Source organism: Vidua chalybeata, chromosome 4 (assembly GCF_026979565.1).
Source record: "Vidua chalybeata isolate OUT-0048 chromosome 4, bVidCha1 merged haplotype, whole genome shotgun sequence".
NCBI lineage: Eukaryota > Metazoa > Chordata > Aves > Passeriformes > Viduidae > Vidua > Vidua chalybeata.
In genome coordinates this window covers 44,911,558-44,926,561 of record NC_071533.1, presented here as the reverse complement: position 1 = coordinate 44,926,561, position 15,004 = coordinate 44,911,558, and the positions used below count along the sequence as shown (strand labels likewise).

Below are 15,004 nucleotides of genomic sequence, written 5' to 3'. Positions count from 1 at the left end.
TAAAATGGATTTTGTAAAAGTTACTGTAAGGCCCAACCTAATATATTTCACACAAATTTTCTGACAGAAGCTGTGGTATAATCAAAGCCTATACCATGGCTTATCAAAGTAGAATGAACACATTTAAAACAGCTACAGAATCTGTCTGTCACAGCATTTTGAAGAGGTTTTGGGGATACTGTTTTTTGTTATATTTTTAATGTATCAATTCTCACTGCTGTGCAGACAGTGACAGAAATTATTTTCCCAAACTTTGCATAAAGAGAATATTTATGCATCTGGAGTTTTTAATTCTGGTTAGTATATACAGAAGAACTAATTGGAAGTGGTGATAAAATGTTATCTAGTTTTACTGGAAATGGGATATGATATGAATGTTGCATTAAATACAGAAAAAAAATCAGAGAAAGAAAGAATTGTGTGACATTTGTACTGATGGTGCTATTTAGAGATGCAAAAAGAGCTTGCAAAGATAATTGTTTCTGGAAACCATTACATTCATTTGTATTAATTAGTACTGTCCTGCATTAAAAAAACATTGAGTGTGTAAAATGACTGCACAGCCTTGTAACTGCAAAATTACTGTTCAAGCCAGTTTTGAAAACTTAGCTTGATGAATTTACTTCTTTCAGATGCAAAATTATTTTCCTTAAAGTCATTTATGTTGGAAGTTCTGCAGTTCTCACAGTATTTCTTTGTAAAAGTCTACTTTCTGTCCTTTTAACATACAGTGCAAAAAACACTACATGGTACTTCAAATAGTTTATGATGCACTTTATTTTTCTGTTTATTTTCAGAAGAGATATGTACACTTGTAATAGCAGAAACTTTTCCTGAAGATTCAGGAATTTTCACCTGCACAGCAACAAATGAACATGGTTCAGTAACAAGCAGTGCACAACTAACTGTCTGCTCAGGTATGCGACAAAGAGAAAGAGGAGCTTTTAGTCATAAATCTTACATAAATAATTTACCAGTGAGGTTGTCAGTCTGCTTTCTTTGTGGAAAACAGCTGTTGTAAGACATGGGGTTTGTCAACCTCAGTGCATTCATATAAAGCAAACTGAATGTTTCTTATGTTCATTTCCTAGTTTAGTGTTTTTATTAATGTGAAACATGTTCTTAAAGTTCTGCCACAAGCCTGGCATATCTTAAGCATTAGGGTTCAAGACTAGATGGCAGCAGAGGCAAAATTAAAGAGATGAAACTATGCTACTAAAGGTGGCCTTCCATAAAATAAAACACTGTGACATAATATGTTTAGTTTTGTGATATGTTCCCATATATATTGTCATGGGATGCACTAACCCAGCTGCCATTGCAAACTTGCCATGTATACGTGCTTTCTTCAGCATTTCTAAATTATTTGTTCCTCAGTGATCCTGAAGCTTCAGGAAGAGGAAGTCCTGTTTTAGCTGTTGTTGTCCATACTCATCAATCTCAGTTAGTGCCTTGATTCCTTGAAATAGATTTAGAGAAGTCCCTAAGGTTTCTAGTTGTGCCTTTTGCATGAGGCACACTCAGAAAATGAATAGCCACCCATGTATCTAATTCAGCATAAATAATCAATATGAAGACTAGAAAAATACCTTTATAAAACCAAAGATATTTCACCTTTAAAAAACTGAAAATACACCTTGTATTTACCATGTACTTTGTCTATGACTTGTTGAAGAGACATTCTTTTTGATTTCTTTTAGCCAACTTGGAATGCTCTAGTGATGATTTCCATCATTTCTCACCACTTTCTCCTGTTGAAATTAGCTCTCTTGAGCTTCCTCCTAAGACACTTACAGATACCCACCAAGCAAACAGCACTGAGTTGAGACCTGGTGTGATAGACCTTCAACAACAGCTCAATACATCTGAGGAAAAATCAAATGGCATTCATCCTCTTCATGGAGTAAATGGAATGATTAACAGCAAGCCAAATGGTGATAAATCCATCCCACCTCCAGCTGTGTTGCTTTCACCCACAAAGGAGCCACCACCTGTGCTTGCCAAACCAAAGCTGTGAGTATTTTTGAGTGTTTTGTTTCCTATAAACTTGATATTTGTTGACAGCAATTTTTTGCCTGAAGAAATTTAGCATTAGATAAATGGACAGTCACGGTGCCTGTCCTTTGAACAGTCTTGCTGCTGCTGTAGTTTATGTGCCAAAGAGCTGAATACAGGAGACACTTGTTTCCTTTACATAGTGCTACATTAAAGGGAAGTACATTCTATATCCCAATGCCTTTAGAGAGGTTTAACATAAAGTCACAAACAGAGAAATACTGTAGTGGCTGTTGCTCCATGACTTTTTTTCCCTAGTCACCATAAAGATCATAGTGGCCTGAGATTTTTGGATGCTATTTCTCTTTCAGCACTGGTTAGGTCTTTTTTTTCTGCATGTGCTTGGGTTTGTGTAGTCAGTGGATATTCAGGTGTGTAATTTTTTTATTATTTCTTATGTTTATGTATAACATGTATCTCACTCTGCTTTCAGCCAGATTACAATTGCTCTCTTATAGCTAAAAATCTGAGAAGGCAAAGCTCTAGGAAAGGACAGAGAAATGAGTGGCAAAAAAGTTACTGTAACATTTTTACCTTTTTGTTAATGGTGATACCTTATACATAAGCAATATTATGCTCCCTGTTAACTCATAGTTTGATTTTAACATTGCACAGACTCCTCTTTTCCATCTCCCTCCAGAATATTTGGAATGTGATGAAGTAAAATGCTACTTTATTTCATTTGCACCAATAGTTGGAAGGAATTGTAAATTATAAAAATGTGTTTAAGAAGAACCATAAAACATGGTCCTCAAGCTTAGCGAGGTCATTTGCTTTATTCCATGTTTTCACATGAAATTTGCAAAATACAAAAATGCTGTTATTTTAGCACTCATGTTTGAATTTAAATGCACAAAAACACATTTGAGGCAGCAAGCCAACAGTATTCCCTTTCCACTCTCACCACTTTTTCTTTCAGTTGCTCTTTGTCATTCTAAGCAGTCTCTGGCAACTGTACAAAGGAATGAGGAGTGGAAGAACTAGAAAGACAGAGTAGTGAAGTAACAGTATATATGGTGGTGGTTGCATGTATGGGAGGGAGGTTGCTGAGAATGGCAACTTGCAGATGATAGGTGATATGGAGAAAGCCAGGTGGTCCTGTACCCAGCATACATATCTCTGGCAAGATTCACTCATGAAGAAAGGAGATAGTGTCTCCAGCAGAGCAGTAAAAAAGAAATTTCAGCCCAGAGCTTTCTTTCCCAGAAGCAAGGTTGCCTGAGATAAGGGAAAGAATGTGGTGTAAAAGACTTTTCACTGTATAACGTTCACTGCTATGTCTGCAAAATTTGTTTTGTTTTTAAACACAGAGTCAACATAAAATACCGTAACGTAAGAGGGATGCTATTGCAAAAGTCCCTACAGTTGCTGATGTCCAAATTGATGACCTTGGAATCCCTTGTGTAATTACACTTGATTCCTGTTTTTGGCAATTAACAACACTTGATGCACAAGAGACTGATCTTGATTGCAGTCAAGATACATGTTTTGCTCGGTCAAAGGCTGTGTACATCTGTGCTGCTGTCAGAAATTGAAATCTTGCCTTCTCCTCAAGCATTTTGCTCCCAAGCACAGTGATAGCATAAGGAAGGGAAAGAGTGCCAACAAGAGGAGAAAAAGAAATGCCTGACTGCAGAGACTTGAAATCAGCTTTCCACATTTGGAAAACTGCTTCCTTAGTAAAAATGAACAAAATAATAACATTAAAATTAGCTGAGTAGTAAAGTAGCTCTCTCAACCGTGAGAATGATCTCTCTTGAAAAGAACTGATATATGGAATTGTATCTGTCTATAGAGAATTAGATGACAGAATCAGCACATACTAGCAATGAATAAGAGCAAGCACACTTATTATAGCCTTTTAAAAAAGTTATTTAAACTTCTAAATTGTTAACTATGGAGAGAGCTTTAAGCTTCTGAAAATCATTAATAGGTTTATTTTTCAGGAAGTCTGGTTTTAAATTTCCAAAATAATCTTTTGTTTTCAAGTTTATAATAAATTATAAATTACTTAACGGGTTTATCTGTGAACTCTCTGAAAACAGTTTCTTCAGCCAACACTGAAAGTAATTGCAAAGAGTTTGGGAATGATAGGCTAGTTTTGGTTTTATGTTTTTTATTATTATTTTTAATTTAACAAGAGGGAGAGACTGAGTACCTTCTTGAAATATGAAATAAATCTGCATCTTGGCAATGTAGCTGTAACCAACAGCTATAAATAATGAGTTATCACAATTCAATCTAATGCAAGAGTGGACATGCTATAGAGAGTTACTCTAGGTGTTTTCAGGCTTGAAAAGTGCTTTTAAAGTCCTAAAAAAACATTCAGGTTGTGGTTACAGACACTTTAATAATCCTTAAGGCATCATTAGTTGTTGCTTCAGTGTGATGCTAAGAATTTTTAAGAGTTTAATATGACAATATTAAACCTGGAAAAATATATATAGAATTAATTAGGGAAATAGTCAACACCAGATATTTGCTAAAGTGAAATCTAGAAGACAATAATTCTAAATATGGTTAAAAAGCACAATATTTAGCGCTGTCTTGTTTGCAACATGAGTTTCTGTAGAGAGAAAGGACTGCTGAACTGAGACAAAAAACCCTGACTTCTGTGATTCTGATCTCTGCTGCAGTGACCTGTTTGAGGAGGTTGAGCTATTACTGTGCCTTGGACTTTTTGGCCCACAATGCTGTAATGCACAGATGAGGTTTCAGAAGATCCCCAGCAATGTGTGTTATCTTAAGATATTTTGCATCTCTCAAAATCAGACAAATGATGTTAATAGTAATTTCAGTGTGAAGTCTGTGTATGAGCCTTAAACCCCTCATAATCCCCAGTGTGAATGTCTGCAAAAAAGACACAAGGCTGTCCTGTAGGACTTTATATAACATCTATGGTTTCAAATGAAGAATTTCCTTTTAAGTGGCTTGGTATCACTGTTATTTTTCCATGTGTCGGTTAAAACAGTAAGAGGAAAAAAAGATGGTCTGGTTACTGGATGTACCTGTGTGATGTTTGTTGGCTTTGTGACAAGCCATCATTTCAAAGTTCATAGACGCAGTGTAATGACAGTGTGGTGCCACAGCTTCCTGACTGTCTAGAACTTTAACACCTGACCAGAGAGCTTCTCTGCAGCTGTCTCGTGTTCAGCCTCTTCATGTTGCAGTATTGTCCAAGTCTGTCATATACAATGGCCACAAAGAGTATAAGCTTAAAGGGAGTTTATTATTTCCATAATAATTGTATTTGATATCTGCAAACAGTAAGAAACTTTTTAGAATACATTGAGAAGAGCTGGATAGAAAAACAATATGTGAGAATAGGCAACAGTTCAATGATTCATGTAGCTTTAAATTCATGAGCAAAGGTCTATCCATATCCATTTCTTTTGTTTCATCTGCTCTGCTCTTCAGAGGTTGATAAGGACCTTTGGATCTTTATCTTGCTCTTAAACCCTACCCTCAATTAAACCTTGATCTACACATACTTTCTACTGTAGTAAAAATAACTAATGCTAACTAAATCTGCTAAAATGTAAAGCAGGATAACTGCACATAAGGTTAATCTCTTGATAATAGTACAAGTCCAGAGCATTTTCTGCCTCTATTTTCACAATTAATACATTGATGTTTCATTTGTAATGCTTTTTTCCCTCTCATTCTATACCAATACATTTTTAACAGAAATGGAGTTAAAACCAGGAAAAGTTTTGTGAAGCATTTCCATTTCATTGATCAACAGGCACTTGGACTAGGGTTTATAATTTACTAATAACAAATAATATATGAAAATAGATGAGGTTTTATGAGAGAATATACTAAGAAATAGGATTTTTCCCCATTTTCTCAGACTCATTTCTTATGCAAAAGTTGCAAATCCTAAAAAGGAATATGATTTCCTTGATGAAGTGTTATAATTTCTCCTGGTACACCTGTGGACTGAATGCAGTAGATAACAGTAATTTTAAAACAAGGCATTAGTTGTCTTTTTTTTTGTGATCTTGGATCAGTGTGAAAATCTCTGAGACTACTGGAAGACAGAAGAGACAAAATAGGAAATGTTATAAAAAATAGGTTGAAAGTCAGATTTCATTGCTTATTTCAGATCAAGGAATAGCATGACCCAAAACCAGTGGCAGTTATTGCTGAGAAATTTCCTTTTTACTTGTGTCTTTGTTAACATAGTGTCAAAGGGTAATCACAAATGAACTTTAAGCCTTTTAAAATCTGCAGCAATAGGAGTATGAATACCTTTCTAACAATAGATGTGAAAAACAAGAGAGGTTAAAGGTGATACATTTATTTTTAGTTTTTTTCTCCTTTTGGCACTGATGTTTTCTGACCCAAGTAGGTGGAGACACTTAAGTGTACATCCTGCCTTCATGAAAACTAATCAGTATTTTAACCAGAAAAGTCAAATATCCTTGAAGTAGTCATGAAATACATATACTGTTTGTGCCACCATCATGGTATGCACAGAGGACTTTGGTATTTTATCAGATTTGTACTTTAATGCTGAAAGTAATCTAGTTTACAGGACAAGCAGGGACACGAGGGAAATTAATAGAATCATAGATTGGTTTCAGTTGGAAGGACCCTTAAGGATTATGTAGTTCCAGTCCCCCTGTAATGGGCAGGGACACCTTCCACTACACCAGGCTGCTCAGAGCCCCATCCACCCTGGCCTTGAATGCTTCAAGGGATAGTGCATGCAACAGCTTCTCTGAGCAACCTTTTCCAGTGTCTCACCACCCTCATAGTAAAGAATTTCTTCCTAATATCTAATCTAAACCTTCCCTTTTTCAGTTTAAAGCCATTACTCCTTGTCCTATCATTATCATTACTCCTGTATGTCCTATCTGCTCCAGACTTCCACAGGCCCCCTTAAGGTACTGGAAGGCCTGCTCTAAGGTCTCCCCAGAACCTTTTCTTCTCCAGGCTGAGCAACCTGGCTCTCTCAGCCCATCTTCACAGGAGAGGTGCTCCAGACCTCTGAGCATCTTCATGGCCCTCTCTGAACTTGTTCAAACAGGTCCATGTCTGTCTTATGTTGGCGACCCCAGAGCTGGATGAAGCACTGCAGGTGAGGGCTCACAAGAGGAGTAGGAAAGGGAGAGTCAGTTTCCTCAAGCTGCTGGTCATGTTTCTTTTGGTGCTGCTTAGGATATGGCTGGTCTTCTGGGCTACAAGTGCACGAGTTCAGCCACTTGCTTGAGCCTGTGCATTTTAAGCTTTTGGTTAAATACATGCTTTAAACTTGTAAAAATCTTTAGTGCCTCCAAGAGTGTTTTCCCTCTCCTTTCTGCCTGAGTGTTTTTTTATAGCTCTGTTGCCTCTCTAACACCTTTGTTACCAACATCACCAGCTCCTCAAGGTTCCAGGAATGGGCTTTTTTCTAAGAAAAGGATAGCAAATATTGGGGGTGGGTTGGATTACGTAAATAAGGCAATTTGGTTTTTTATGTAACAAGGTTGAGTAGAATACTATGCCAACAGTTTATGATGCACCTTTGAACCACAAAATATAGCAGGAAAAGTTGTACTATCCATCTGCAAACAGTTTATGGATAGTTTTTTGATAATCATGAACTGAAAGCATTGAAATGAAATATTTCAGTTATTTTTTTTGTTTGTTTCTTTCCTTCTCACCTAAATAACTGAGTGGATTTAATTAATTAACTTGGAAATTATCAAGCAAAGGAAATTGAAGTGGTCAGTTCTTCTAAATGCAGTATTTTCTGAGAATTTCTCAGTGTGCTTTTGGATTGGGAGTTCCTGCAGAAATATTCAAGGATTCTCTTGGTATCACAGGATAGAAATCTCAAACAAAATGATTAAATGCTTCCCTGCATGCTAATCCTTGCAGTCTAATCATCATGTGTACTTAATTTTTACATGGCTTTGAATATGGCATGCAGCCACATTTCCCTTCATATTCTTTCTTCCCTGACCATATAAATATCCAGTCTACACATAATTTTGAAATTGTAAATATATCATCTTATGCTGGTTATGAGGAGGAAGGTAGATGAGAAGGGATATAGTTTTTGTTTTGAACCACCTTTGTTTACTCTGTCTTGATACAGCTAAACCCATTTGCCAGGACTGCTCACTCCAACTTGTAAAAGGAAGAAGATGAAGCTGAAAAACTAAAACAGATGTTGTTCATAATTTTGGATTTGGTTTTCAGGAAAAACTAAATTTTAAAGTCTCAATAATAATATAACTGTCATTTTTGCCTTCTGAGCGACTTCTTAGAGAAAGGTCCCATCTAATTCAGGCGAAGAGCTTACAACTAATACAACAGAAGATTGCACTAACACTTCCTTTGGCACCCAGCTCTGTTGAGAAATTTTAAAAAAACTTCTGCATATATCACTTAGTATTCTAATCCAAAATGAGAGTCTGGAAATCCTTACTCAACTGAGATATGACATGGAAATTGATTAATATTAAAAATGCAATATTTATTTTAGAAAATCTGCTTGTTCCTTTTGTACAGGTTTTGACAATATCTTTTATGATGTTCAATTAGTCAACAAATTGAAATAAAAGATCAACCAATATCAGTTTCTGAGACAGAGAGAGGAACTGGCCAAAGCTTGTTTTGCCAGTCCTCATTTTCTTTGGAAAATGTGTTTGGTAGAGTCTGGAGAGATAAAGTTCCTTTTGATTACATGAACTTCAAAGTTCTCTACACTACTACAGTTCTCTATGATAGACAAGCATAATTATGTGTATGGTAGTTGGGTTAAATAGTTATTATTATGTTTGAATGTGATTTCAAAGCTACATGACTTCGCTTTGAAATCTTCAACAATATGAGGACTGATTAGCAATTGTTTTGCTATTCTTTCCTTGAAGAAATAATTAAAAAAAAAAGGTAATTTGAGGATGTTTTTAGCAAGGATAACTTCTGAATAGCTAATTTGCTGCCTGCTTTTTAATATATAGCCAAAAAAGTAGCTAAACTATCTAAACACAAGCTCAAGTTGTTAAACAGAAGTTCAGGTGCTGGCTACCCTCACACTTCCAGTGCCTACTCTTTCAATAAACTTGTTCTTGGAATTTACCCTACCATAGAAACCATTTGCAATTAGTTCTACCCATCTACCTGCAGTTGGTCATGCCCATGCTTTAAAAAAACTCTGCAGAAGTGTGAACCCATCCTTGAGTAAGGAGACTTGCTGTACAGGGTGCTAGCTCATGCAGCTTAATCATAAACTCACATAGTTATATAGCTACTTGATTTTATTATTTTTCTGTTCCCTCCTAACATATGCCAGATTTTTTTAATGAAAGTGATGCAGTTGTCTGATGGTTTCCATGCTTCTTCCATCTGTGATTGTACTACTAAGTTTTTCTTGTATGTAATTTCAATTTTTCATGCTTGCTCTCAGGTATATCTGCCGTTATCTCTTGCATTTACTTATATTAACTGTGTTTAAATTTTCTGTGTTAAGAAATGTTTTCTGGTGATGAAAATAAGAGGTTGGAACCCAGTGGCATTTGCTTTTTTCTAGTTCAGTGTGCATGCTATGAAACTTAAATACAGAATTTCTATATGCTATTTTTTCTGTCATAAACAGAATTAATAGAGGTAACTAAATATACCAGAGAAGACCTAAGAGTTGAGCAAGTGCTTCAGGTCCTGCTCTGTCAGCCTTATTCTTGTCCTAAGAAGCCTTATTGCTCTCTTAGAGGTTTTATGGATGTAAGAATGGAAAAGGCTTATCCAGTGGAGGGAGCAGTGTTGCTTGAGTAGATATATGTCAAGGAAATAAATTGATACTTTCTAGAACACTGACAAAACCACATAAGAGACAGCAGCTGGACTGCTTTCAGAGGGCTTGTTTATATCCTATAAGAAACACCAAATTAGAAGCACAAGTCTAGAATTTGGCTGCAGAGGAGAAGTTCAGTATTTGGTTTGAAATTAGTTGTAGGGAAGGCAGAAAAGACCCCAAAGCTTTTTGACCCCAAAAGGCCAGGATAGCTGTATTTACACACAATAATTCCACCACTGGTGTAGGAAGTGCCTCCAGGGGATGATGAAGGGTTGGCCTTAGTATTAAGTAGAACAGTTGTTAACTAGAAATGTAATCAGTCTCTCATCTTTTGATTAAAAAAAAAAAAAAAAAAAACAACCTAGAATTCCTGCCTGTTACCTTGTGGCTGGCCTTTAGGTATCCTTGCCAAACTCTGCAGTGTATTTAGTAATAAAAATAATTAGCTGCATTCATTTTCCTGCTTGAAGGACTTAAATACTTGCATGATCCTGACAGATAAAATGCAGATCAAATTGCTTAAGTTCTCAGTGGGTCAGAAAGACAGGGTAGAAGCCTAAATTTTTAATGTGAAAATTCTGATTAAAGAAGTTTCATTAAAGACACTTTGTAAAATGATTTTTGAGAACTGGTAAGTTCTTTGTAATATTAAATGTTTTTACTAGTTTGCTTTAATAGAACTGACATTACAAGGCCCTGTATTTAGTTTTCTAGAAATGACTGTGTTAACAGTATGCTTAGAATTTGAATCATTAAGTCATTTTCTTACCTATTTGAGTGAAAAATCCATTCTGTTTCTTTATTAATCTCACTCTTGGTGTTCCTCCATAGTCGTGCTCTGATTTGTTGTTCTGATGTTCTTGGTTTCTGCAAGTGCTTATAATTTCTCTATGTCTTAGTATTACATTTTTAATATATGGCTGTGAAACAGTTAGTGTGTTGACCATGTAAAAAAACCTCTATGTAGCTGTGGAATTGCTGTGGAATTGCTTATAATCCGTTACAGCTTCCTAATATGAAAACCATCATATAACACCTATAAACTCTACTGCCTTCTTGGAACTGACATATAGGTATTAAAATTTTGGTAAAAGCAGAACTTCCTCTCCACTGCATGCAGAAATGGATATGATATCAATGTACACACACAAAAGTATACATGCAATTCCTATTTCATCAATTACTAGGTGAGATATTTTCTTATTGATAAACCAGCTATTTTACCCAACGACCTGCCATGCAAATTACAAGCTGATGATAATATGTGAATGTGGCAGATGTGAGTTTAACATGCCAAACCTTGGTTCTAGTTTTAAATATATCTAAATAAAGTATAAAAATACTAGAAACATATTTGAACCTGCAAGTGGTATATGGGATAATACTTAAAATTTCTCGCTGATTGCAGAAGGATACTTTCTCATTATATGATTTTCTGCTTATTCTGTTGGTGCTAGAGAGTGACATAGAACCTGGAAATAAATGCTCTTCTATAGTGTTGTGCGTGTACAGTGTATGTGCCAAACTTTAACAGGCACTGATCTTTTGGCAATTTATCTAAGTTTATCTCTTGGACTTTCATAAAGTACCTTGCCAGTAAATGCATTGTGCAAGTCCTTTGGCATTTTTTCACCACTCCTATCTGTACCTGTTTCCTTTTTAATTTCATCCTGTAAATGATTTCTTAAACTAAGGATTTCTTTGGTTTTTATTTGTGCTGGCAAGTACAGGGCAGTGTTATTCTTTTTTCAATTTGGAAGATAATGAGGGAAGTAAGCTTACTAAGCTTAAAGCCTGCAGAGTCCTAATGAGAACCTGCATTCAGAGTACTTGAATGCCACCTCTTGCTAGTTCAGCTTCTATGACAGGAATTGTGTAAGCAAACCTTGTATCTCTGCAGAATCTCTCTCTCCAGGTTTCAATAGCAGTAGGTATGCAAGTGGTGATCTCGTCGAAGAATGCTATTTTGTGGTTTAGTAGCAGTAGTGGTTTAGTAGTAGCTATTCTCCCTGATAGGTGAATAAATTGAAGCATCAACAGCACATTCCAAAAGGTAAAGCATAATGGAATGGGCTGCTGCTGTTGTAGTTTAGGGAAAGTTTAATGTCTGCTAGATAGCAGACCTTTCCTTTGAGAAAATGACCTGTTAATACTCACAGAGAGAAAGTCAAGCAGTCACCAGTGCCAACGGCTTTATTGCAGCAGTTTGCTTCTGATTTTACCTAAAGGATGGAGGCATCTTTGTTTTCCAGCTTTCAGAATTCAGTAGTAACATTTTCTGTTGTCACTTTTGTGAAAAATGCTTTTTATCTTATAATTAAATACTCAAAACATATAAAATTTGAGACATTACTGTAAAAGTCTGATTTTATTTTCTGACAACTAATTGCTCCAACATGCATATTACATCTTTAAAATTCATGAATTTTCATGACTGCTTACAGGATAAAATTGTCATTGGAGATTATATAGAAGTGAGAAGTCCTCTGAAGTGCTTCATTTTGTCTTTTTTTTAAATTAATATCTGTAGTATTTTAAATACTTAGGGAAATAGTTATATTGGCTTAGATGTTACTCAGAAATTGCTTAGAATTTTGAGTTTTGGATACACTTCAACTTTTGTTTACTTTTATAATGCTCACTGGGAATTAACCCTTCCTCCCTAAAGTAATGTAAGATAAGCAGTGTTTTCTGTCAGAAGCAGAAATTCACAACTACCCTTTTAGTTCCCTTGCAAATCATGTTTACTTAACTCTCAACACATAGTGATATTTCCAGACTTTGTTATCTAATAAATTCTTGTCTGAGTGAAGTTGCCAAGTCAGCCCCTGAAGGCAGAGCTGCGTGTCTTCAGCTTCCACTAAAACACATAACATGATGCTGGTTATGAGCAAACACCCTAGAAATGTGTGTAAAAAATACTCAATGTGCAGAAGCATCCTTTTAGCATCCACAGCCATTGGGATTATGTAATGAGCCTTCTCCTTGCTTTATTAAAGTCACAGAAGAATTTGATGATATGTCACAGCAGGGGGCTGTATGTCCTGCATACAGAGTCAAAACAAAATATTTGAGGGGTGGGGGCAAAAAAAGCCTTTATAATGTCCAGAATTACAAATGTCCAACCTGCTATTGCTGTAGTACAGGGAAATATTATGTTCTTTTTTTTCCCTTCTGTGTGTTTGTGTAAATGAAAGACAAAGAATTGCTAACTTAATTAAAAACAGCATGGTACAAATGTGAAGGTCCCTGAGACAGGACTCTAGAGTTTTGATGCTGATGCTTTTGCTCTGTCCCATTTATTTTTCCTAAGTGAATATTTGTCTCTTACATTAGAAAGACTAGGAGCACAAGAGAATTTGAGTTTTTCTATCACTAGCTCATAGGACTTCATAATTGACTGATGTTGCAGTAATGTGTTTTATTTAGAACGCTACAGATACAAATTTTTGAATTTTATGTTCCCCAAACATATTTTATAATTTCATTACATCATGAAGGGGTAGTTGCTGCATATAGAGATTGTTTGCACACAGATATCTTTGTCTCACACTTCTTAAGATCCGTGCTCAGAGACTGTGAGGGTTAGCCCCCCTCATCATTCCTTAGTCAATAATCGGATTACGTGACAGGGATCCCAAATGCCTCTCTTCAGTATTATCCAGAATTGTAGCCTCGCCTGCAGCATCTCAAAGATGGATTAACCAATTAATTACAGATTCATCAGGTCACTGAGTGTAATCCTTTTTTAGGCCACAAAGGTCCTTCAGGGAAAAGGACTCAGTATGACTTCTGATTTTGAGTCAATTGCTGGAGCTGGCTGCGAGGGTCTTTCCCCTGGATCATCATTGTCCACTGGCTGATCGGTTTTAGTTGTGTGTTTCCCACATCTTGTGGTAGGAGCAGCAGCTATTCATTGAGGCTCATGGTCTGGTTTAGCTGCAGGCTTAGGCTCACTGTCTGGTTTAGCTGCAGCCTGAGTGACTGGGGTAGCTGCTGATTTATCTCCCTGCCCCCCTGCCTCTATCTGCTGCCCTACAGTATTTAGCAAGGTGTGATAAGCATAGGCCAGCTTATTGCAATCAGCTTTTTTTTATTAGAATCATCACGGCACTTTTCTTTCAGATATTTTCCCTTGTCACCTGGGTTCTGTATTTGTTCATGTGGAAATCTCAGATTATAGGGTCAGAAAATTCTTTCAGAGTTTGGCCCATAGCCTCCCATTCTCCACACCACTCAAGATTTTTTATGCTTGGGTCCATGGCTGGGTCAGGTATCTCATTAGCTTTTCTAGACATATTAGCCCTCATTTTAGACAAGTTGCAAACTATATAGAGGAAGCTTATTAGATAAAATACCAAGAAAATGGTCTCTTTAGCATTCAGGTGAAATTGAACATTGTCAAAAAGTGATGTGACAGATTCAAGGCAGAAGAGGGGAAGGAAAGGAAAGGCTGAAAAGCCTCATTCCCTGCTCCTCTTCTAACATTTTGGGTGCAATTACAAATCAACTCACTAAATATGCTATTGGAACTAGGATACAGGCTAGGACAAAGAAACCATGAACCATACGTATCTTGAACAAACTTCAGTACCTTTTTTAATTCCTTACAAACCATTATTACTACGCTCAGCAGAGTAACAACCCAAATCCATAGCCCTCTATTGTAAAAGCTTCGTGTTAGGAACAATACTGGAGCTATCTCCGGATAAGAAAATAAGTCTAGGGACCAGAAAGGTATTAAAACTTTTAAAAAGCCTAGCGACCAGAAACACATGAAGGCTTTCACCCAGAGAGACATTATGAATTTAAGCAACATAGCTATTGACTGCTTTATCCCACTACAGAGTAAATGAAACTAAAATGCAATCAGTACAGGGTTTTTCCATTTTCTCAAGCCACACACTGAACACCAAAAAGTATTTGTCTTGGTTTAGGGCAAATGTGGGAAGAAACTTTTGAATGGGGTTTTTTTTGGAAAGCAAATTCAAGCGGCCCTTTTTTCTCATTGGTTTGGGAAAGATTTCTTTGAAGAAAAGTGGAAAAAACTGTTTATTTAACAAGCAAAGTACTCACAAACATGAAAAAATTAGTGATATTAAACAATGGAACCTTTCATTGTTTTGAGGAGAAGGCAAATTCAGAGAGAGTCCTTTTCAT

At 36.2% G+C, this 15,004-nt stretch overlaps 1 protein-coding gene across 1 annotated transcript in view; it reads left to right on the top strand.

The window, feature by feature from the left end:
• The window catches only part of PALLD (palladin, cytoskeletal associated protein), a 190,485-nt gene that overhangs the window by 81,726 nt on the left and 93,755 nt on the right, over positions 1-15,004 (top strand). Inside the window, exons 10-11 of the mRNA XM_053940874.1 lie at positions 798-917; positions 1,701-2,013. Coding sequence (XP_053796849.1) covers positions 798-917; positions 1,701-2,013 — 433 coding nt within the window. The remainder of the gene's footprint in view (positions 1-797; positions 918-1,700; positions 2,014-15,004) is intronic.